The 25,578-nt window shown below is 42.6% G+C and overlaps 2 protein-coding genes across 4 annotated transcripts in view; both read left to right on the forward strand.

Annotated features, from left to right (window-relative positions):
• Nucleotides 1–25,578, forward strand: part of LOC146389369 (NLR family CARD domain-containing protein 3-like) — a 158,927-nt gene that overhangs the window by 125,861 nt on the left and 7,488 nt on the right. The window contains exons 1-7 of one of the 3 annotated variants that reach the window (XM_084910185.1): nt 1,828–1,898; nt 2,685–2,811; nt 2,896–2,997; nt 7,216–7,294; nt 16,949–17,171; nt 17,568–19,371; nt 19,888–20,061. In XM_084910185.1, the coding sequence (XP_084766311.1) occupies nt 2,723–2,811; nt 2,896–2,997; nt 7,216–7,294; nt 16,949–17,171; nt 17,568–19,371; nt 19,888–20,061 (2,471 nt within the window). In that variant the 5' untranslated portion in view covers nt 1,828–1,898; nt 2,685–2,722. Of the gene's footprint in view, nt 1–1,827; nt 1,899–2,684; nt 2,812–2,895; nt 2,998–7,215; nt 7,295–11,930; nt 17,207–17,567; nt 19,372–19,887; nt 20,062–25,578 lie in introns of those variants that run through there. The other 2 variants (XM_084910193.1, XM_084910202.1) reach the window with 2 other exon arrangements.
• LOC146389372 (uncharacterized) lies at nt 20,075–23,034 on the forward strand. The gene is made up of 4 exons (XM_084909155.1): nt 20,075–21,065; nt 21,207–21,472; nt 22,018–22,100; nt 22,571–23,034. Exons 1-4 carry the CDS (start codon nt 20,936–20,938, stop codon nt 22,764–22,766), a joined length of 675 nt encoding a protein of 224 aa, XP_084765281.1. The 5' UTR covers nt 20,075–20,935; the 3' UTR covers nt 22,767–23,034.

Here is a 25,578-nt window from a genome sequence, read left to right on the forward strand (position 1 = left end):
ATGAAAGACATGCAGGCCTCAGTTAAGGTCATCATTGAACAATAAGAAAGAGAATCCAAGGAGAAAACCACTGCAGAGCAAGAAGAACACAAAGGATGGTCTCACATTGTCCAACAACATGTTGATGATCCCGTTTGGGAAAGACTCTGTGGACTGATGAGACAAAAGCTTTCTGACAGCTTTGAGTCCTGTTACATCTGAAACTAACACAGCATCAATGAAAAGGAGCCTCATAGCAACAGTCACATATGGTGGTGGTAGTGTGATGGTCCCATGTGATGCATCATGGCAGCAAGAATACAACAACAAATACACACATGTGACAAATGTACAGTAACAGATCATTAAGTGTCACGGTGCCGTGCGCATTAGTATGTTTGACTTGAGCTTAATAATCAGAATAATTCTCTGATCTCTTCTAATAAATGAAATCAAACCTTTCTACTAAAACCTTTTCCTGAACCAGACCCTGCAGGATCCACCTGAGTGTCCCAGTCCTGGACCCTGTTTGTAACCAGGAGGATCCCAGGCCTGATTATTGCTGATGTATTATAAATATTCTTGTTTTATTCTCATTAAATAAATATGTGTATAAATATGTGGATTCATGTTTCAGTCCTGGACGTTGATGCTTGTTTGAAAGGACACAGATGGACCTTGTTTCCTTCTTTCCTTCCTTTCTGTGTCCTCTGTGCTTCATCTGCTGCTCTTCACTCTGTTACTTTGGACTGATTTCACTCACACTTTGTTTCCATGGTTTCTTTGCGTCACGCTGACAGCACGTGAACAACACGACATGTTTGATCTCAAAGAAGGAGCAGCATCCTCTCTCCAACCTGTTTCTCCATCTCCTACAACACCTGATTCATTCCAGTTTCTCTGCTTTCACTTTGATTCATGTCAACATGAAGCCTGAGCGTCTGTGATGAACACACTATCAGCATCACTGACATGTTTCATCATTTAAAAACACTTCCTGTCATGTGGTGGTTACAGTGACATCATGCAGTTTGTGCTTTGACCTCCAGAGGGCGACAAATCAGCACAGACAGAGAGCTCCATTCAAACTTTGCTGCCATCAGTAATAATTCTTCAAATATAATCATCAGTGTTTGAGCAGCTATGATATCAGGGACAATCTAGACATGTGTGACAATACTGAACATGTCACATGACACACATTAAACATCATGTGATCCACTCTCAGTGTTGCGACTTCCATCCACAAATAATGCTGCTGCCGGCTGAGTTGGTTTGAGCTGTGACTCGTCTCCAATAAGCCAAACTGAGCCCCACTTGTATTTGTGTATTTATTTCAAAACAAAAACAACAAACTTTTCACTTCATTCAAACCAAATAGCCCCTCTATGAACAGATATCATTTGAGAAATTGACTGAAAGGTGACGTCAAATGATGTGCAAAAACCCGCTCACCCAACTTCTCAGTTGAGAACGCCAGCATCAGGTAAATAACATGTGATCACACCCCATGCAATCACCTGAGGTGCAGGAAAATCTAAACACCTGCACCATCATAACAAATCAAACAAACATTCACTTTGGCTCTTACACTCAGTCTGCACTTTCATTCATGACTTCAACAAGTTGAAATGATCTTTGAAGAAACATCAGTTTAGTGCTGAAATATTCAAACGCTGCAGGAAGAAGAACAACAAAGTGATGACGGATGTTTGTGTTTCAAACAGGAAAACCAGCAGGAATAAATCACAACCTGCCAGAGATTACGGATATTCCGAGGTGCACCTGAACGCAGCACACAGATTTTCATGCTCCTGAGTGTCCTCAAATGCCTCTCTGGGTGTTTCCCTCCTGCTCAGTTTACTTTCACTTTCCTGAACTTCGTGGAGTGGAGCTTGTTGTTGGTGTGTGAAGAAACTGTAAGTTTGCTTCGTTTCCTCCTTTAACAGTTTGTCTTTAGGAACTTTACTGTTTGTTCAGCTCATGTTTGATTTCTTCACACAACAAACTGTGTGTGTTTGTATTTCCGGTCTCTCCGTTAAAGTCAGTGTGTAATGTTTTCCTGGCTAACATCAGCTGTGTGCAGCTTAGTTCCAGCACAAACACCACCATCAACTTTGCTAAATTGCCAATGAAAAACATTGACCAGGGAGCTGCAATTGAGCAGCAATGCCCATCCAACTCTGTTCACGGTTGTTGCAGTTGTGATCATTTGTGAGGCCACATTGGAAAAAGCTCGGATGAGCTTGCCAAAGTTCTACAAGTTGGGCCTCCATCAGTGTGTCTAGATCACACGTTGCACTGCCGCTGCTCCGTTTTTTTCACTTCCATTTCAGAGTTTGCGCATGCGCAATGTGTGAGGTTTTGTTAAATTGTCTCTTGGCACTGCTTCAACAGTGCGATACCCTCACGAGCGGCGACCAGGATTTCAAACAGATTTGATTTTCTTGTGACCGATTGCTGGTCAGGAGCTGGTCATAAGGTGTTAATCGCTTCTCATTACCCCATGTGTACTACACGATGCACAGCACACAATTAAGTAGTGATGGGTAGGTGAGGTCTCCTGAAGCGTTTCAGCACATTCCATACTGACACCTGCTGGACCTTAAGTATCATTGCAGGCAACTTACTTGCGACTCACAACAGACATTCAATGACCTAGTCCAGGGGTCAGTGCACATGAATGATTTGTGTTTCCTCTGCAGGTGAAGGTAGAAAGTGTGTGTGAGCTGAATTGAGCAGCATGGATCAGTGTGAGGACAGAGAGGAGGGAGTCCTTCCCTCTAAAACCACTCTGTGTGGGGAACATGAGAGCCAGACCAAAGCTCAGAGGTGAGATGACCATCTCTAACTGTCCATGACTCTTCTCCATGTCACAGCTCAGCACTCACATCACTGCTCCATCATTATTCACAGGGACCCACCTGGACCTCCACCCAGCTCTGTGTCCTGTAAGAGTGACTGGTCTAAAGATGCTGGTATTTACTTTAAATCAGGCGTGTGTCGTCCTGCAGAGAGGTAATGTGTGTGTAAATGTTGTTGTGACTCAGTGTTTGTGAATAAATCCTCCATCATGTTTAATGTCAGCTCAGCTCTGTTTCACACACATTTCTATGTTCATATGTGCAGCGCTGTGTGTTGGAGTGTTTCCACAAACACAGCAGTCAGAGTGTAAAGAATTTGTGTTGTAGGAGTTGTTTCTGAAGTGAAGAGGCTGACTGTCTGTAGGACTCCAGCTGCTCCAGCAGGCGTCTCCTTTGTGCTTTGCTTCAAACACAGTGTAGGTGGGAACTTCCACACTGTTGTAGGGTGAACATCTCAGTTCTAGCCTGTGTGTGAATGTAAGGTCAGCTGGTATACATTTACCATATCTCACAAAAGTGAGTACAGCCCTCACATTTTTGTAAATATTTTGTTATATCTTTCTATGGGGATACCCTGACAATATGACACTTTGATACAATGTATGACTGTGAAGCTCAACTGAACTCCACACCCAAGTGAGTTAAGGCAGTGTTGCAAAATAATGGTGGAATTCACACAAAATATTGACAGTTTGGACATTTTCACTTAGAGGTGTACTCACGTTTGTTGCCAACAGTTTAGACATTAATGGCTGTCTGTTGTGTTATTTTGAGGAGACATCAACTTTACAAGCTGTACACTGACTACTTTAAATTTTATCAAAGTTTTCATATCCTCAGTGTATCCCCATGGAAAGAGTTATCACATCATTCATTTTATTATAATGATTTTGTTAGGAATACTTTTCCATCAGTTATCTTTTGCTCAGTGGTCTGTCATCTCGTTTGAAGTCTCCATCAGTTTGTTTATTTTGGTAACCTGTTGTCACGTGTGTTTGGTATTTAGTCAACTTTTCTGATTTTTCACAAGTAGTTTCAACAATGTTGCTGTTTTCCTCATTACTTCTTGTATTGGTTGTCGTAGTTCTCCCCCTGCACTTCATCTAGTTGTCCCCTTGACTGTGCAGTCCGAAGTGTTTTCCTTCAGTGATTCCTCATTGCTTTTTAGCTCTAGACGATAAACATTTCTTTGACTTTTATTTTCATAGATGAGATTATAAACTGTAAAAATATTTTAGGAATAAAATATCCAAGGTAGTAATACCTTCACCCCATCACAGATACGGACAGTAAGAATGCAGACAGTAAGATTTCTCAGTAAACGGACAAGACTGCACCCTGAAAAAGCTAAACTCTGGATAAAAGTTTTGAGATGATATATAGTATGAGATGTATATAATATTCCGATCTTCAGAGATATCTTTTTAGATATCTGTGAAATGGACAAGTTGGACTACCAACTGTTGGGTCTGTGTTTCCACAAGCCCCGCTAATTCTAGAGACTTATTCATCATGAAGAAAACAAGACAGTCGATCGATCGATTATTTGCGCAAGGGAGGCCTCGTCTGTGTCCACCACGAAAATGACCCCCAGATCTGACCTCCTCCTCCTTTATTGGGAGACAGTTCACAAAAAACACGTCAGAACAAAGCCACGCCCACATGGTCCTAAGACAAGGCATTTGTATGTATATGTGTGAACTTCTGTAAGAATGTGTGTGTGTGTGTGTGTGTGTGTGTGTGTGTGTGTGTGTGTGTGTGTGTGTCAGACCTCCTGCTGACCAAAGGGTCGTAAACCCAGGAAGCTTACATCAAAAGAAACAGATCTTTCAGATAGGATGTATCTGCAATAAAACCTCCCCCAGCACAGAGTGGTTGGAGAGGTGGTCAGGATCAAAGGAATGGCTTTGATCCTACTGCTTGAACTAAGACTGTACAAATTTAAGGAACACAATGGCAACATTCAACAATTAGACTTAACACCAACTTCAGATATTAATCTGTAAAATATAAACGCAACAACCAATTATTTAATCTACCTGAGCTATTTTCTCGTATCTCTTTGGTTATTAACTTTATCTTTGAATTCAATTTTGAGATACTGTATATTTGTCATGCGCCGCGGCGTGCGTGCACAAAAAGGATCCAGACGCAGACTCAAGCGCTAGCAGAAAAGGACACTTTATTATAATAACAAAAGGCGACCCGGGAAAACCAAAGAAGCAAAACGAGGAACTAAAAAACCCGGGGAGGCTGCAACAGAAAGGGGAGAAGATTACTAGGGAGCCGGGAAGCGGGGAAAACACATCAAGACTGAGTTAGAATAGTTGGCTTACGATTAGAGCGGGACCGTGGGAGCTCGGGAGGGAAGTGTGGAAGTCCGTGAGAAGGGAATCCGTGGAGTTAGTGAACGGGGCCAGATGATGCACTGGGTGATCCAATTGAGCAGGAGGACAGGCAGCTGGCAGACACTGGACGCCGGATCGAAACCTAGACACAAGTAGGCAGATTTAACGCAGCTCAAATAAGATATTAATGCAACGCTTTCACGGGAGTCTAGTTACCACAGAGAGGTGATTAACGGACTGGCGTGGAGCATGCGTCAGCGCCAGGTTAAGTAGCTCTTCAGGTAATCACCCCGATGGAGAGCAGGTGTGCCGGAGATGGCCCAGCCCGGGGGTTTTCAGGTTGTTGCAGATTTTTAGTTTAACATTTATGTTCTTTTTTTTTACTGTTTAAAGTATCAATGCCAAGTGGCTTTTAAACCCTAAAACACGCTGCGCCAAAAACTGGTCCACCCCAAGGATCGGGTCCCCCGACACAAACAGAGTAACATAGTGTACGCTGTTAAGTGCCAGGAGGATTGGCAGGCTTTATACATCGGGGAAACCAAACAACCTCTGGCTAAGAGGATGGAACAACACAGAAGAGCCGCCTCGTCAGGCCAGGACTCTGCAGTCTATTTACACCTACAGGCCAGTGGACACTCTTTCAAGGATGAGGATGTAACATCCTGGACTGGGAGGAACGCTGGTCTGAGGGCGGAGTCAAGGAGGCCATTTATGTGAAAAGGGAAAGACTATCTCTGAATCGAGGAGGGGCCTAAGGGTACATCTGTCACCAGCTTACAATGCTGTGATTGCAGCCATTCCCCAACTCTGTGAATGGGACTCATGGCCATTGATCAGTGGGCTCTGATCTGTGGGCTTTGATTGGTGTTGTTGATCAATGGTCATGAGAATTTGCATAATTAAGATTAAGGCACTGACCTCCCAGCCCATTGTTCCTTCAGTAGTGCTGGTTTCAGTCATTATGCAAATGTACTGTGTATAAGATTGGGGAAACCTGCAGTCAGCTGAGACTGAAGAAGTCACTTGGATGATGACGAAACGTTTCTCCCACTGAAAACGTCCAGATGAACAGAATCAACCTTTTGGGGACTGAAATCAGTGGTACTCTTCTTGCTATCTTTGACTGCTGATGTTCTCTATAATACCTGCAAAAGATTTAATAGTTTTATTGCAAAGTCTCTGAGGATACTGAATCTTTAGCTGTTCATATTTTTTAATAGCCATTTTTTGTTAACAGTATTTTTACAAAGCCAAAAATCACTGTTCAGCTTTTGTTATCAGGGCTTGGATGTACACAGTGAAGAGAATGTTAAGATAAGTGTCAAGAGATGTATTCTAAAACACTTCTTCAGCTTCGAATCAGAGAGGAGAAACACAGTTTTACTTACAGCAAGGGGAGCCACAGAGCACTCGCATGGAAGTGAGGGCTCCGAGACTCGCAGCCTGCCACTGCCCTGGTCTTTATTTATATACATCAGTGGGTGCGTTTGTTCATTACATTGGAATGTGGATGTGTATACGTGTGTGTGTGTGTGTGTGGGGTCAGAGTGTGACCCCATAAAGACTTCCCTAAACCTGCTGGTCTGGAAGTCCAAACGTTCATCTAAACAAAAGGCACTTAGCCTAAAACAGACATAGTTTATCCTACCACAAACAATAAAACAAGGTGCGAAGTGAAGATAAGAGTGTCCAGCTGTCACTATTGCTGTGGGAAGAAATTTATAACAAGTCTTGTAGTGAACAACAGCCTAAGTCATCAAAAGGTCAACATGCACTATTCTACCATATGCAAACTTATATCATTAAAAGATTATACTGACTACTAAGTACAATTTTCTATTGACAATAAGAGAAATGAACGTCGTTGTGTCAGATGTGGTTCCATCACAGGCATTATCAAGTGGGAGTTTTTTTTAATTTTTTTTTATGTGTTTTAATTTTTGTGCAGAGGACCAGAAGGTTGCATTTTAAGTTTTAAAGTTTTTGTTGTATTATTCTGACTCTTTTTGGTTCCTCCACAGAGTGGACCAGCAGAGCTCAGAGGTTCCTAGTGGTCAGTCTGCCCAGCAGCATCAAACACAGCTGGACTCCATATTCATGGTCTGTACATGTACAACAACTACTTTTACATCTATTCTGTTCACAGTCATCTCCATGCTGGGTTCTGGCTCAGAAGGTACACTTTGGCAGCTACATAGGCCAAAAATAATAAATAAAATAAAAAAAACATTTTATTTAGAATTGCCTTTCAAGACAATTGAGTAAACCTTTTAGCATGGCTAAAATAACACTTGAAAGAGAAGATAGTACATAGTATTAGGTAGGGGGGGGGCGATATAAACGATATACGATAGAAACGATATAAATTTGGCCAACGATAGAGATTTTGACTATACCGCTCTATAGCGATAGCGCATGTTGATGATGTCATCAAGCTGCGCCTGTTTTGGTCGAAAGCATTGCAGCGGCTAAAACCATTATCATCTGCAAATTATGGCGGGCGACAGTCACAGCAAAGAGATGAAGCACTTTTGAAATATGGGGAAAGCCAAAAACTGCGCTTCCTCCACTTCGGTAACATTGATTCATTAATGCTGAATTCTCTCGCAGCTGTTCTGTTCCCATGTTGTTGCAGTATATTAATAACTAACCTCGTATTGTGGATGAATAATCTCAGTTGTTCTCCTGACTGAAGTTTGGCCCGTGTATAGCATCCTGCTATGCGATTGCATTTGTCCCTGACCACCAGAATCCCTCACGTTAACTTTTATCGAGTGGAAAAAAAGTTAGCTTCATCCTCCAGCTTCACTGTGCTAATGTTATGCTAACATAGCTGTGTCGCTAGCAATCACGTAGCACAACATTATATACCAGGTAGTCCAACTTCAGTAACCCTGCAAACGTCACTGCTGTTTAGTTTTCTGTCTTCATTTATGTTGGAAGTGATAGCAGAGCTGTACGTTTTAATTAGTTTCAAAAATCTCTCAGTCAGAACATGCTATGTCATGTTTAGGTGTAAACTAGCGAGCTAACTTCCTGCTAACTTCTAACTCTGTTAAATGTAATAAATCCTGTTTTCATGGATGCCTGGATGTTAAACTTAATTGTTACACCTGGTAAAGCAGCAACGCTGATGATTTTATTAAAGATGAAAGAATTTAGACCGTTTTTAACTCTCAGTATTCGTTTGACTTTGGGACCTGAAGAAGACGGAGTTTTGGACCCAGATTCCTCCGCGAAGCTCCTCACTACGGCAGCCGTAATGCTCTGACAATCCATCAAGCAGTGCGGCTTACCAAAGTTGTACTAAAACATTTTTAACAGATTTCTGTACGCCAAAATCGGTTCGAGGTCAGTATGCACAACCAGAATTCATACATAAGGCACACTCTCGATTTTTGAGAAAATTAAAGGATTTTAAGTGTGTAAAATACGTTACACAGAAGAAAAGACTATATCGTGATATATATCGTTACCGCACATGCTTCAAATTATATCGCGATATGGATTTTAGGCCATATCGCCCAGCCCTAGTATTAGGTAGTATTTTAGTGAATACTACATAAAATTAATCAGAAATGGCAAGTTTAAAAAGATGTGTTTTAAGGCTACTTTAAATATAGGGAGATAACTTGTGTTCTGAATGTGGCGTGGGAGAAGGTTACAGTGGACACTCAGCTGAAAGCACTGGAGGGTAATGTGAGCAGATCGGAAAATAACAGTAGCAGAGGAGGAGGATCTCAGAGTACAGGAAGGAGCAGTGATGTGCAGAAGATCAGATATGGAGGTGTGACTTTGTGGAGAGACTTTGAAGTAAGAAGCATAATCTAAAATCAATGTGATATTTCACAGTAAGCCAGTCAAGTGGTTCAAGGGCAGTAGTCATGGATTCTATTAATTACACAAGCAGCTGAAATTTGCACCAGCTGAAGTCTATGGAGATATTTGTGTGGTAATCTAGGAAGGATAAATTATAATAATCCATATGGAATTTAACCAGAGATTGTACAAGAATAGCTGTAGTGTTAGCTTTGGGGAATGATAACTAGTATTATGTAGGTGGAAATATGATTACCAAATAATATTACCGACAGTGTTTAGTAGTATTTCAAAGGTTAGGGCGCTATCAAGATAGATGTCACACAGTGGAAATTTGTATTTATCTTGTATATTGTTTTTATTCTGATTCTTAGTGTTTATTTATGAGTGTCGTTTTATTTGCATGGTTTTATTCTGTTTCTATTGCATGGTTTTTAGTGTTTTATGTGACATGGTTTTTATCCACTGTGGACTGGCTGCACATGGGACAAATTAGCTGATAGGGACCACCTGCTGAGGCAGGGGTGTGTCCAGAGGTGGCCTATCAGCTGTGTAAAGACCTTTTAAAAACAGGCTAGCTGAGCACTGAAGCAGAGAGGCCCCAGACTGGAAGGTTAATGCGAGATGGCCAGCGTGACGCGGCGACCCGGTCCTGACCTCATGGAACGGCAACAGTAAGAGACAACGCGTGTGATTGGCAGCAGGGCAGAGGTTTACCTCTGCCTGCATTTGTGAGTAGAGTCTCTACTGTTGTTTACTGGGTGCAGCTGGATTGGGAGAGGGTCGCCATGGCCATGAGCCAGGGCCGCTTCTGGGACCATTGTTCTGGCCCCTATTTGTTATTTTACAGGACACCGACGCAAGGGGAGCTGTGGCGGTGGTCGCATGATGAATTCCTGGCGTGGACTCTGCTCTAAAGAAGGAATTCCTGGCCTGCTGATGGACCCATAATGAACATGTGGCATAATTATAGCAGGGGGGGTTTAGTGAATGTAGAAAATGGTAGTTTTACGGGTTTTAGAATTGTTTTATTTAGTTTTAGTAGATTGACAACATTTTATTACGTACATTTTAAGGGTGTTTTTATTTGTGCTCCCTGGCCTAGTAATAAACAGTTTCTGATCAGACCTGCTTCCTCTCTGTGCCCGTGGTATCTGACTCACTTGCTCCCCCTTGTATTTTAAAGAATCTTTCTTTTTAGCGTGACATTCTGGCGCGACCGCTTTAGTGTCGCCGCGTGTTACATAAACATCTAGGCTCCTCAGCTTTGAGTAAAAATGTGTGGTCATACAATGTACTATAAGGTTACCTAGAGCCAGCTGCTAAGGGATTGTAAAAATTACAGAAAAACTTTTCCTCCTCCTTTGGTGTGTTCCTCACCTGAGTGCGTGATACTATGTGAGACTTTCACTCTCAAGAGACGGAAAAGGGGAACAAGGGCTGCCGTCCAAGTGAAACTGAGAAGGTACCAGAGGCTAGCTTCCTGGCTGTGGGGAGACTCCCAGTGCCTGTGACCAGTTTCTCTCCTGACATTTGGTTGGGATGTTACGCCACCTGGGCCCCTTGGCTTGAAAGCAGTTTGCTCACTCTGTGTCTGTCATCCGTTCTCTGTTTTGCTGGTGACAGCTATGTCTCCTCATCGATCATGGTTTCCCCCAGCTCTGGAGTTGGCGCCCTGCCTATCCACATGTGTGCATAGGTGTTTAATTCAAGTGCTGCTGCAGTCAGCTGTAGATATTGCAGATTGACAGTCATCGATTCAGTTCGCCCTGCTTAATGTTCGCTCCATAATGAACAAATCATCTAAACGATCTCTTAATTAAAGAGTCTCTAGATTTGATGTGTCTGACTGAGACATGGCAGCAAAACAAGGATTATGTCCACTTGAATGAAATCTGCCCGGCTGGCAGCACCGCCATCGGAACTCCATGTCTTCGGGTTGTGGTGGAGGCCTTGTTGCTGTTTACCAGGACAGATTCACATGCAGGCTGATGAACTCAGACTCCTTTTCTTCATTTGAGTCGCAGATGATGAAGGTCTATTCTCTGAAAACCTTTCATTGTATTTTAATCCAGCAACCTCCTGGACCTGCTGGGGTCTTTTTAACTGAATTTAACGACCTGACATCCATGATTACATTAGAGAAGGTTGTAATACTGGGAGATTTAAACCTTCATATTGATGATGCGTCCTGTAACACTGCTGCTGAGCTCATCGCTATCACATTCAGTTTTAACTTTAAAGTTAAAATTTCAAACCTACGTTTTTTTCTGTTAGATTGGGGGATAAATCATCCTCAAAAACCTCACTTTTTTGTGGGGTCCCCCAGGGGTTTATTCTTGGCCCAGTTCTCTTTTCAATTTATATGCTCTCTATGGGTTCAATTTAAAAAAACAAACAAAAAAAAAAACATGGAATCTCATTCCATTGTTATGCAGCTGACTCAAAGACTCAGAGGTGATTGTGTTTGGTCTCTTTGACTACTGCGACTTTGGCCCCTTAGAAATTTCTAAAAATCCTTATGCGAGGAACCTAGGAGTGCTTTTTGACTCTAATGTTTGACAAACAGATTAATGCTGTAATCAAGACCAGTTTCTTTCATCTTCTTGCTAAAGTGAACCCATTTCTCTGTTTTAGAGACTTTGAGAGAGCTATCCATGCTTTCATTTCTTTACTTGGTCTTTACTTTGGTGTTAGTCTGCCGTCACTTAGCCGACTGCTGCTGGTCCAAAACGCTGCAGCACGGTTACTAACTGGCACATGCAAGCGAAAACGTATACAGTGGCTTGCAAAAGTATTCGGCCCCCTTAAACTTTCCCACAATCTGTCACATTACAGCCACAAACATGAATCAGTTTTATTGGAATTCCACGTGAAAGACCAACACAAAGTGGTGTACGCGTGAGAAGTGGAACGAAAATCATACATGATTCCAAACTTTCTTTACACATACATAACTGAAAAGTGGGGTGCGCTTAATTATTCAGCCTCCTGAGTCAATACTTTGTAGAACCACCTTTTGCTGCAGTTCCAGCTGCCAGTCTTTTAGGGTCTGTCTCTACCAGCTTTGCACATCTACAGACTGAAATCTTTGCCCATTCTTCTTTGCAAAACAGCTCCAGCTCAGTCAGATTAGATGGGCAGCGTTTGTGAACAGCAGTTTTCAGATCTTGCCACAGATTCTCGATTGGATTTAGATCTGGACTTTGACTGGGCCATTCTAACACATGGATATGTTTTGTTTTAAACATTGTTGCCCTGGCTTCATGTTTAGGGTCGTTGTCCTGCTGGAAGGTGAACCTCCGTCCCAGTCTCAAGTCTTTTGCCGACTCCAAGAGGTTTTCTTCCAAGATTGCCCTGCATTTGGCTCCATCCATCTTCCCATCAACTCTGACCAGCTTTCCTGTCCCTGCTGAAGAGAAGCACCCCCAGAGCATGATGCTGCCACTACCATATTTGACAGTGGAGATGGTGTTGTTAAGGTTCAATGTTGAGGACGAGTAAAAACAACCATGGTCCAGAAAAGCTTGGTCAAAACGATTGATTTTAATGAACACACGCAGCGTGGGGAGATGTACACTGCAACATCAGCTGTAGATCTCCGCCCAAAAAACTACACAAGAAAGGTTTTATAGCATCAGGGCATATTTACTGACGCCCCCTCATGCGTCATCAGATACATACATGCATACGTCAAATCAAAACAACAATGACTTTTAACATAGTTTGAAAAGAACATTTTCTCCTCTCCAAGCCAGGTGTTTCCTGTCGCTGTCCTGCCTGCGCTTATCTTCTGGAACATCAGCAGCATGTCTTATGACAACTGTCCCTTATGCAGACACAATTTTGCAGTTGCAAGCTTTTACAGACTAGTATTTGAACCCTCACCTACCCCTAAGTCTAACTGCTATGTAAGTGTGTGTATGTGTGTAGGTGTCGACCTTACATGCTCTCTCATCTCACCCGTTGCACTTCTGACCTTTTACAGGAACAGAGGCTCATCCTTATGTATAATAACCTAACTGAAACTATAGATGTAATATATTGAGTAAATCTTTTAAGCAAGAACCACTACTAGAAGCTTAATAAAAGAATATAAAAGTATAAAAGATAATAATGAACAACCTGGTTATTCAAATAGCATCATCCAAACAGCTCCTTAAAATGACAACCAAAATGCACACTTTACAGAGGAAACAAAGACATTTCAGAAGTATACTTCCTGACTTATTCTCAGTCATCTGTTACCAAGCAAACTCAAACACAGCAGGTTGCTGAATACACTCAGGCCTGCAGACCTGTGATCTGCATATAAACATTTAAGATTATAAAAGCATTCAAAAGCATTTAGGATTCTAAATTCAACTCCACAGTTTAAAGTGGTTATAACTGCACCTGTAATAATTGGGTGCCAATATGTTTAAACATCTAAATGCAATATCAATACTTGTAGATGATGTTATTAATGCCATGGTAATATGAACAATAGCAGTAAAATAATTTCTCTAATCTCCACAGTGTGTTCAGAGTGATGTGCAGTGTTAATTTTCCGCAACACATAGCGTTTTGCATTTTGGCCAAAAAGTTCCATTTTGGTCTCATCTGACCAGAGCAGCTTCTTCCACATGTTTTCTGTGTCCCCCACATGGCTCGTGGCAAACTGCAAACGGGACTTCTTATGGTTTTCTGTTAACAATGGCTTTCTTCTTGCCACTCTTCCATAAAAGACCAACAGTGCGCCCCAGGGTGGCTGTGGCTACAATGTAGCTTGCCATCACCAGTGTGTGATTGTGTGTGTGAATGGGTGGATGACAGGTTGTGTAAAGCGCTTTGGGGTCCTTAGGGACTAGTAAAGCGCTATACAAATACAGGCCATTTGTGTAGTGCACGACTAATAGTTGTCCTATGGACAGATTCCCCCACCTGAGCTGTAGATCTCTGCAGCTCGTCCAGAGTGACCATCGGCCTCTTGGCTGCATTTCTGATCAGCGCTCTCCTTGTTCGGCCTGTGAGTTTAGGTGGACGGCCTTGTCTTGATAGGTTTACAGTTGTGCCATACTCCTTCCATTTCTGAATGATGGCTTGAACAGTGCTCCGTGGGATGTTCAAGGCTTGGGAAATCTTTGTGTAGCCTAAGCCTGCTTTAAATTTCTCAATAACCTTATCCCTGACCTGTGTGGTGTGTTCTTTGGACTTCATGGTGTTTTTCTCCCAATATTCTCTTAGACAACCTCTGAGGCGGTCACAGAGCAGCCGTATTTGTACTGAAATTAGATTACACACAGGTGACTCTATTTAGTCATTAGCACTCATCAGGCAATGTCTATGAACAACTGACTACACTCAGACCAAAGGGGGCTGAATAATTACGCACACCCCACTTTGCAGTTATTTATCTGTAACAAATGTTTGGAATCATGTATGATTTTCGTTCCACTTCTCACGTGTGCACCACTTTGTGTTGGTCTTTCATGTGGAATTCCAATAACATTGATTCATGTTTGTGGCTGTAATGTGACAAAATGTGGGAAAGTTCAAGGGGGCCGAATACTTTTGCAAGCCACTGTATCTCCCATATTGGCATCATTAGACTGGCTGCCAGTTAATTTTAGAACTAATTTTAAGATTTTATTATTTGTTTTTAAGGCATTGCACGGGTTAGCACCCTCATACCTTCCTGATCTTTTAAATTGGTACACTCCTGCAAGATCACTGAGGTCTGCGGATCAATTGAAAGTGAAAGCGGGTGTGGGTCACAATCAGCCAGGGTTTCGGGTGAGCTCATTGTGAAACCTGGCCCCACCCTATCATGTGATTTCCTGAGGTCAGATGGCCCAGGATGTGAGTGGGCGCTAAGGCGTCTGGGGAGGGAACTCAAAACTGGATTATAGATGGCAGACAGTTGGTGTCGTAAACCACCGCTTCTGTTCAAAGATGGTCGCTCACAGTGGACATAGATGCTTCTTTCACTCCTCTTTCAAACCATCTGTCCTCTCTGTCCAAAATGTGAACATTGGCGTCCTCAAAAGAGTGACCTTTGACCTTTAGATGCAGAGTAGTCTTACCACTACACTATCCAGCTGCTAATGAAAATATTATATTAGGAGATATTATCGCAAGTTAGTACATTTATGGAAGGCTCCCAAGCTTGAGGTTCATAGGGTACATCTCAAGGAATCAATTTTCTCATTTAACGACATGATAAAAAATGACAGAACTGAATATTTTTCAAATCTTATAGCTTCAAAAAAGAACAATCCTAAAGTGTTGTTTGATACAATTATGAATATTGTCTTTCTCCTCATGTACCAATCTATACTAAATCTGATTGTAATTAATTTTTGAACAATTTTTGTAAATAAGGTAATTTCTATCAGGTCTAATATTTCTCCATCATCCTCTCAGTACCACACTTGCACTTTGCTTACCTCTGATACCTGGTCCTCTTTTGCTTTTTTAAACAAGCTATCGTTGAACCAGTTTTACAGACACCAAATTTGGATCCATCTCTTCCAAACAGTGACAAGCAATATCAAAATTGACCGTTTGTGTCTAAACTCTTGGAAAAAACGGTAGCAAAACAACTTAACATTGTTTTTCTCCAAAAAGTTGTGGACTTTTCCCGCTCTGGTTTCTGCAAATTGCACTCCACTGAAACCACTTTACTTAAAGTGTCTAGTGACATTTTGATTGCAGGAGACTCTGGAGAGTACACAGTTCTATCTGAGAGATCTTTTTACTGTCTGTATGAATCAAGTTGTCTGAAACATCAGTTCTGCCTTGTGGGGTACCTCAAGGATCTATTTTCGGTCTGATTCTCTTTTTGCTTTATATTCTCCCTCTAGGCCAAATTATCAGACGTTGCAATAATATTTTTTATCAGGATTGGTCTCAGCATTTCTCTATGCTGATAACATTCAGTTATACGGTTCTTTCAAAGCTTCTGAGTTTTATAAATTGTCTTGTTTAAATAATTGTTTGTCAGAAATTAAACAATGATTAAATTACAACTTTCTCTAGTTAAATACAGACAAAATAGAAACTTTGATTATTGTTCCCGATCACGTTTTCAGTAATTAAGCAGCCTATCAGTTTTTTAGGCCCTTCAGTTCAGTTGAGTCTCAGAAACATGGGTCTCATAGTTGACAGTTCAGTGTCTCTTGAGAAACTCTCAAAGCAACTGGTTCGAAACTGTTTTTATCATCTAAGAAACATTTCTAAACTCAGACTATTGGTGTCAAAGACAGAGCTTGAACATGATAATGCATGCTTTTATTTCTTCTCGTTTGGATTATTGTAACGTTTTTTTTTTTTTTTTACTTATTTAAACAAATCAGCTCTGGATCACCTTCAGACTGTACAGAATGCTGGGGCAAGAATTTTAACTGGCACAAACAAGAGGTCACACATTACTCCAGTTTTTGTTTCTCTTCATTGGTTGCCAGTAAATTTTAGGGTTCATTGTAAAATTTTAGTCTGTACTTATAGAGCTCTACATGGTGAAGCTCACCAGTATATCTCTGATCTGTTGAAACCTCATGCTTCTTCCCAAGCAGAACTCACTGTTGGTCCCACATACTAGGTTCAAAACACGTGGAGATCAGGCTTTTCAGGCACTGGCACCAAGGCTCTGGAATTCTCTTTACACTGTCTAGACTCCATTCACTCTTTTAAAAAGCAGCTGAGTACATTTCTATTCAAACAAACTTTTAATTAATTTTTCTCATTGTTTTATATTTTTATTTTATTTATATTTCTGGTTTTATTGTGAAGCACTTTGTGATTTTTATCTGTGAAAAGTGCTATATTAATAAATTTTGCTTTCTTACTAACTTAATTAAACTGATTCCCAGAAAGATACCTCATCCTATGTTTTACTTTTCTCTCTTGTGTGAGAATACCTTTTGGGTCATTCATAAAAATATCTTGTTCCAGATACTGGAGGACAAAATCATCACTTTTGTGAAGAACGAGCTGAAGAAGATCCAGACAGATCTAAATCCAGATGATCTACAGTGTTTTAAGATTCAGTGTGAGGATGTATTACAGAGGGTGGATGAAGAACAGAGTAAGAGCAGCAGAGACGCATTTGTGACTATTACAGTGGACTTCCTGAAGAGAATGAAGCAGAATAAGTTCGCTAAACTTTTGCTGAGAAGTGAGAGTTTTCCCCATTTATTTTGCTTAAACAAAGTCTAAATAAACAGACAAAAATACATTCAAAATACTCCATGTCACAGGTGTTGAACTCCAGGCCTCGAGGGCCGGTGTCCTGCAGGTTTTAAATGTGTCCTTGATCCAACACAGCTGATTCAAATGGCTAAATGACCTCCTCAACATGTCTTGAAGTTCTCCAGATGCCAGCTAATGAACTTATCATTTGATTCAGGTGTGTTGACCCAGGGTGAGATCTAAAACCTGCAGGACACCGGCCCTCGAGGCGTGGAGTTCGACACCCCTGCTCTATGTGCTGATAAATCCTTGGTGTGTGTGTGTGTGTGTGTGTGTGTGTGTGTGTGTGTGTGTGTGTGTGTGTGGGGGGGGAGTCATTCAGGAAACTTCACTAAGAACTTTCAGTGGCATCAGCATGAATTCAAATCTGCACTGAAGAAGAAGTTCCAGTGTGTGTTTGAGGGCATCGCTAAAGCAGGAAACCCAACCCTTCTGAATCAGATCTACACAGAGCTCTACATCACAGAGGGAGGGACTGCAGAGGTCAATGATGAACATGAGGTCAGACAGATTGAAACAGCATCCAGGGAACCAGACAGTCTAGAAGCAATAATCAGACAAGAAGACATCTTTAAAGCCTCACCTGGAAGAGATGAACCAATCAGAACAGTGCTGACAAAGGGAGTGGCTGGCATTGGAAAAACAGTCTTAACACAGAAATACACCCTGGACTGGGCTGAAGACAAAGCCAACCAGGACATCCAGTTCATATTTCCATTCACTTTCAGAGAGCTGAATGTGCTGAAAGAGGAAAAGTTCAGCTTGGTGGGACTTGTTCATCACTTCTTTACTGAAACCAAAGAAGCAGGAATCTGCAGCTTTGAAGACTTCCAGGTTGTGTTCATCTTTGATGGTCTGGATGAGTGTCGACTTCCTCTGGACTTCCACGAAACTACAATCCTGACTGACCCTAGAAAGTCCACCTCAGTGGATGCGCTGCTGATAAACCTCATCAGGGGGAAACTGCTTCCATCTGCTCGCCTCTGGATAACCACACGACCTGCAGCAGCTGACCAGATCCCACCTAACTTTGTTGGCAAGCTGACAGAGGTCAGAGGGTTCACTGACCCACAGAAGGTGGAGTACTTCAGAAAGAGATTCAGAGATAAGGAGCAGATCAGCAGGATCATCTCCCACATCAAGACCTCACGAAGCCTCCACATCATGTGCCACATCCCAGTCTTCTGCTGGATCACTGCTACAGTTCTGGAGGATGTGCTGAAAACCAGAGAGGGGGGACAGCTGCCCAAGACCCTGACTGAGATGTACATCCACTTCCTGGTGGTTCAGGCCAAAGTGAAGAAGGTCAAGTATGATGGAGGAGCTGAGACAGATCCACACTGGAGTCCAGAGAGCAGGAAGATGATTGAGTCTCTGGGGAAACTGGCTTTTGATCAGCTGCAGAAAGGAAACCTGATCTTCTATGAATCAGACCTGACAGAGTGTGGCATCGATATCAGAGCAGCCTCAGTGTACTCAGGAGTGTTCACACAGATCTTTAAAGAGGAGAGAGGACTGTACCAGGACAAGGTGTTCTGCTTCATCCATCTGAGTGTTCAGGAGTTTCTTGCTGCTCTTCATGTCCATCTGACCTTCATCAACTCTGCAATCAATCTGCTGGAAGAACAACAAACCTCCCAGAAGTCTGAAGCAAGAGAATCTGCAGAGAAACACTTCTACCAGAGTGCTGTGGACAAGGCATTACAGAGTCCAAATGGACACCTGGATTTGTTCCTCCGCTTCCTCCTGGGTCTTTCACTCCAGACCAGTGAGACACTCTTACGAGGCCTGCTGACACAGACAGGAAGTAGCTCACAGACCAATAAGAAAACAGTCCAGTACATCAAGAAGAAGCTCAGTGAGAATCTGTCTGCAGAGAAAAGCATCAATTTGTTCCACTGTCTGAATGAACTGAATGATCGTTCTCTAGTGGAGGAGATCCAACAGTCCCTGACATCAGGAAGTCTCTCCACAGATAAACTGTCTCCTGCTCAGTGGTCAGCTCTGGTCTTCATCTTACTGTCATCAGAAGAAGATCTGGATGTGTTTAACCTGAAGAAATACTCTGCTTCAGAGGAGGCTCTTGTGAAGCTGCTGCCAGTGGTCAAAGCCTCCAACAAAGCTCTGTATGTATGCATCTATGCACACTATTATTGTTGCAATATTTATGCAATGTATGGTTTATTGGCAGCAGGAATTCTTAGCATTTATAAAACATTTGTGTATGTAACCCTTATCAAAGTGGACCCAGAGCTTTTCTTTAACTCTTAAAAAATTAAAACAAATAAAAAGAAAATAATAAAAATCCCTGGTGGCTGCATCAGGTTTCATTCTGTGATTATTAAGGATTATTTTGAACTGTATCTAGCAACAACAATCACAGATTTTTTACTTTGGAAAGTATGAATACCTGTGTAATTGGGTATTGATCTATAATGACTAGAAGTACTAGCTCCCAACTTGTTTCACAGATACAGAGGCGTAACTGCTGTTTCAAACCAAATTCTTTTTTTTTTCTTTTTTTCCTTGTTTGAATTATAAGTTGTATTTTTATTTATGAAGTAGACATTGAATTATATTTTTTATTGTGGTAAGTTGAAAATAACTGATTTAATTTGATCACAAATGTAATTAATTTTCAGACTGTCTGCCTGTAACATCACAAAGAGAAGCTGTGATGCTCTGTGCTCAATTTTCATCTCTAAATCTTTTAAACTGAGAGAACTGGACCTGAGTAACAATGACCTGCAAGACTCAGGAGTAAAGCTGTTGTCTGCTGGATTGAAGAGTCCAAAATGTCCCCTGGAAACTATCAGGTCAGCATGAAAGCTTTTTTTCATTCATTTATATTCATAATCTGGATTATACTATTGATCAAACAAAAACATTCTATTCTAAATTGATCTTTTATTCTGAATTACTACTTTTATTTATTCCTTTTTATATCCATTAAAAAAAGTCATCAAGCACAATCCTGCATGTATATGCTGCTATTTAAGGACTGGTTTGTTGAGATATTTCAGATATTTTGGATTCATAGCATATGCATTTCTTTTCATTGATACAAACTGCTTCATACAGGATTGCAGCAAATGTACTCAAACCTTTTATTTACGGCAGCACGGTGGCACAGTACTTAGTAGTTCCTGAGTTCAATTCCACCACCTTGCTTTGTCCTTTCTGTGTGGAGTTTGAATGTTCTGCCTGTTTTGCGAGGGTTCTCTGCGGATACTCTGGCTTCCTCCCCACAGTCCAAAGACATGCAGTTAGTGGGGTCAGGTTAACTGCTCATTCTACATTGCCCACAGGTGTGAATGTAGCGGTGTGTTCACACCGAACGCGATAGAGGCGGCAAGAGCGTCAGGTTTCCATGTAAAGTCAATGGAAAAGCACGATGACACGCGATTGCGGGTCCCGCGAAAGTTCGGAAGCAGATTTGCGTCGCGAAAATGTGTGAAACGCGCGTCAGTGTACCGCGTCTGCCGCGTTTGACTTGCGAAAAAAAACACGCTCGTCAGTTTTTGTGTTGCACTTTGTGCATACGTGCGTTTCGCGTCTACCGCTCGAGTTGGAAAAATCTGAACTCCAGCGTCAAATCGCGCCGCGACAACCAATCAGGAGCCTGGTGACGTGGCTCTGACCTAGGTCAAAGGGGCAGATCCAGCCAAAGCCCTTCATTCTTCATTCAGTATGGAGGAAAAGCTCATCAGTGCCGTGGCTAATCATCCAGAGCTATATGATGCTAGCTGCTACTTCTACCGAGACAGGAATAAAAAGGACCGAGCTTGGAGGCACATACGTGAGGAGATCGGGCAACCTGGTAAGTTCATTCATTCTTCTTTTTAATTTTCAGACTGACCCGATGAAGCCGCGCAAAAGCTAGCAAGCCCGCGTACTGTCCCGCTATTTTCCCACTGATGTACAAATACCTTTCCGCTAACAAGATAATGCGTTTATTCAGAGGACATCTGCAGGAGAAAGTGGAAGAGCCTCAGGGACACGTATAATAAGGAGAAGAGGACAGAGAAGGAGAAGAGGAGTGGGTCTGCAGCAGGATCGGGGAGGAGATGGAAGTTCTTCGCGGTCATGGGGTTTCTGGACCCCTTCCTCACCCCGCGGGAGACAACTGGCAATATGGTGCGGACCGTGGAGAACTCCCCCCCCCCCCCCCCCCCCCCGAGGACCAGGGACAGCCCGAAGAGGCAGCAGGGGAGTGTCAGTCAGAAGGTATATTTACAATGAATTAATGTAGGCAGTTAATTTATGCGTGTTGTCATACAGGAATATATTTTGTTTATTAATAAACAGTATACAGTAGTCCCGCTGTTCATCCGTCACTGCCTCGCCTTTTCGCTGATTTTTTTTTATTGCACCGTACAGCTTTCAACAATGGGCATTGCATTCTGCAGCCCAAATGACAAATCTCCTCCGCGTCGTGTCTCCTGCGCTTGCCAAACTTATCATGTTTGGTTTTGATAACCATCACGTCCAATAGAAAAAACAGCACAAAGACACTCATAACTATGACCCTCATTCGGAAATACACACCTGCACCGCGAGGGAAAAAGGCGCACAAAAGTGGCGCCGTAGACGGAGAAAAAGCGCGGCATAATACTTTTACGTTTTAAAATCGACAAAGGTTTGCACTTTGAGAATCAACTTGTGAGAACTGCGACTACTTTTCATGTGCTGCAATAAATGAGAGACCACTGTATATAATTTCTCTATGACTATTGTCTTCAACTTGTTAACATTTAATATTGTCTTGACAGAGTCAACTGATTATGCAGCAGAGTCATCCCCTGTTGCTTCTCCTGGCTCCCCAGTCCCTCAGCTCCTGCTGCTGCACCCACAGGTATGAACGTCAAGCACTGATAGCTTTTTACTTGCTTGAATTCCCTTGTGATCACCTTTACTAAATATGGTAAATGGTAAATGGCCTGTATTTATATAGCGCTTTACTAGTCCCTAAGGACCCCAAAGCGCTTTACATGTCCAGTCATCCACCCATTCACACACACATTCACACACTGGTGATGGCAAGCTACACTGTAGCCACAGCCACCCTGGGGCGCACTGACAGAGGCGAGGCTGCCGGACACTGGCGCCACCAGGCCCTCTGACCACCACCAGTAGGCAACGGGTGAAGTGTCTTGCCCAAGGACACAACGACCGAGACTGTCCAAGCCGGGGCTCGAACCGGCAACCTTCCGATTACATATCTACAACCAATCTGTTTATATCCTGGTTTTTTTCAATTTTGAAAATGAAAATCTAGTAGCAGCCTTCTCATTACTTTGTGTTGTTTTGTGCTGTGTTTTACAGGCCCACAGAGGAGGACAGCTCGAAGGCGGTCGAGGGACGGGTCCCAGGACGGTCCATCGGCCGTGGAGCTGGCCATCCTGGAGTCCCTAAAGAGGCCACGCCCGTCTCCAACAGAATATTTTCTCCTCAGCCTTGTTCCTGCTCTGGAGAGCATGCCGCCTCAGACACGAGAATTCGTGAAATTTCAAATGTGTAAATTAGCTTTTGAAAACAGCACAGCTGTGTTAAATTTGGAAACATTGGACCCTAATGATCAGTAGTTTTCTGATGAGGCAGCAGGCTCTCCAGGGCAGAAACAATGTGCTTATTCTTCTCCTCCTTCTCCCTGAGGCTCTTCCACTCCAAGCTGGGTCCTTTTTATTCCTGTCTCTCTGTAAATAGTTAAATTATATATATTTATGTTTAATGTTTTTGTTAGTGAATCTATATATTTTTTCCAATAAACATTTGTAATGACTTATGTCTCTGTTTTACTACACAGCAAATGTTGACACACGACTTGACACAAGTAGAATTTATTTCATGTTATACTAATGAAAAAATATACCAATACAGTGTGATGCAAAAGTTTGGGCAACCTTGTTAAAAGTAATTATTTTCCTGTACAAATCGTTGGTTGTGACAATAAAAATTGTCAGTTAAATATATCATACAGGAGACACACACAATGATATTTGAGAAGTGAAATGCAGTTCACTGGATTTACAGAAAGTGTGCAATAACTGTTTAAACAAAATCAAGCAGGTGCATAAATTGGCAACACAAAAAAAAGAGAAATGAAATAAATATTTAGTGTATATCAATGTGTGTGTCTCCTATATGATATATGCAAGTGACATTTTTCATTGTAACAGCGATTCATACAGGAAAATAATGACTATTAATAAGGTTGCCCAAACTTTTGCATCACACTGTATATAGGAACATAGTGAAGACAAGTTACTTAAGAGAGTAAAGAGAGGTTAGTTTATTTTGGAGTAGAGCTCCATTTATTAAGAAAAATTTAAAAAGACAGGAACACTCTTTAGAGGTTTGTGGGTGGCTCTTAAAAGAGCCGTTGTGGGGAAGTCACTCGGACTTTAAACAGGCTACTCCTTTGGTTGCCAAGACACGGCTCCCTCCGCCGAGAAGTGGGCCATGAACTTCTCCCTCACCAGGACAGCCTCTCTGGAGGAGTTGTTTGCTGCTACACGACCCAGGCCTTGCAACGGCTCCACCACAGCAGGTGCCACACCCCTCACAGCAGGCGCCCCTCTCTCGTCCAAACAGCGCAGAAAATTGTGGAGAACACACGTTGCCTTCACACACTTCTCCGCAATTTCAGGACGGAGCTCCATGCAGCGCAGATACAATCTCTACTGTGAGGAGAGGATACCGAAGGCACCCTCCACTATCATCCTGGCCCTGGAAAGGCGATAGTTAAAGATCCTATTCTCTAAAGGGAGGAGGCATCCAGGGAAAGGTCTCATGAGCTCACGCCGCAGCGGGAACGCTTCATCAGCCACAAAGGCATGGGGCTGGGCTCCACGGTGTTCTCCACCAGGTAGAGGCTGGTCAGGAGGCAGATGGAGAGTCCCAGCCCGAAGAGCCTGACCAAAGGTGGAGTTGGCCAGAATACCACCGTCGCTGGTCCTCCCGTACCCCCCAACATCAATAACGCGGAAGCGATACCTTGCATCCACAACCGCAAGGAGAACAATGGAAAAAGTTCCCTTGTAGTTGTGGAACATGGATCCTGAGTTGGGGGGTGCCTTCGTCTGGACGTGCTTCCCATCCAGAGCTCCACAGCAGAGAGGGAAGTTCCAGCGCTCCTGGAATCCCTCTGTGATGGACTGCCAGTCTCCCGGTGAAGGCACAGCCATGAAGTCGTCCACTAGACAGTCCCAGATGGCTGTCGCTACCTGGGGGATGATCTGGCACACCGTGGACACACCAACTCGAAAACTGAATGCGATGGTCCTGAAGGAGTCCCCGGTGGCAAGGAACCTGGACAAAATTGTTTAAAATTAGTATTATGTGTCCTGCAGTTACAAAATACATTATTCAAATTCCAAAACACTTTGGTGATGTCAGATTTAAATTACAAAACATAAATCTTACATAAAACATTTTGTAATTATAAGGATAATTACATAATGTATATTGTGTCATAGCTGCAGTGGCAGACGTGTGGAGGTTGTGCAAGAGGACCCAAAATGCAGGCACAGCTGAAATGTGAGTGAGCTTTATTCAGGAGGCAGAGTATAAACGCAGGCGGAGAGGGCATGAACAGAAACTAAGCATTACCTAGACTGGCGAAGCTAACAAAACAGACCTGAAACCTTACACGTACTGAGGAAACACAGAGTGACTCAGGGAGACAACACAGACGGACCAGTGACGAGCACAAGAGGACACACACTATAAATACACACAGAGGGAGACGCGGAAGGGCAAATAGGAGGGAGGCACGGCTGAACCTAATTGACATGACGAGACAGGGAGTACACAAACTGAATACACTGACATAAGACACGGACCTTCACAATAAAACAGAAATATACACTGACGGAACTCAGAAACACAACATTGACAGAACAGAGGGAACACAAGGGCAGGGATGACTAAACACTAAACCGAGGAGGAACAGAACCCAAAACCAAAGAACTAGAAAACCACAACCAGGGTACTAGTAATAATAATAACAAATACAAAACGCTGGGTCAAATGACCCAAGACAATGACAGAATGGTTGTTTGTCTTGAATGTGAGTGCGAATGGTTGTTTGTCTCTATGTGTTAGCTCTGTGAGAGACTGGTGAGCTGTCCAGGGTGTACCCCGCCTCTCGCCCTATGACAGCTGGGATAGGCTCCAGCGCCCCCCGCGACCCCTGAAAAGGACTAGCAGAAGATAATGGACCTTTGATTTAATGGGAAGAGCAAGTTTAAAAGAGAAGTCAAGGTACACTGTGAGATTACAGCAAAGGCTAAAAGGAAGTACATAGCATGGTTTCTCCAAATTATACTTTT

The sequence above is a fragment of the Perissodus microlepis genome, chromosome 3, assembly GCF_051167445.1.
Source record: "Perissodus microlepis isolate ML-2025 ecotype Zambia chromosome 3, ASM5116744v1, whole genome shotgun sequence".
Taxonomy (NCBI): domain Eukaryota; kingdom Metazoa; phylum Chordata; class Actinopteri; order Cichliformes; family Cichlidae; genus Perissodus; species Perissodus microlepis.

Coding starts and splice junctions, on each gene's coding strand:
- LOC146389372 (XM_084909155.1), top strand. CDS start 20,936: ATGGAGGAAAAGCTCATCAGTGCCGTGGCTAATCATCCAGAGCTATAT. Junction 21,473..22,017: donor AGGGGAGTGTCAGTCAGAAG/GTATATTTACAA, acceptor TTGTCTTGACAG/AGTCAACTGATTATGCAGCA. Junction 22,101..22,570: donor TCCTGCTGCTGCACCCACAG/GTATGAACGTCA, acceptor TGTGTTTTACAG/GCCCACAGAGGAGGACAGCT.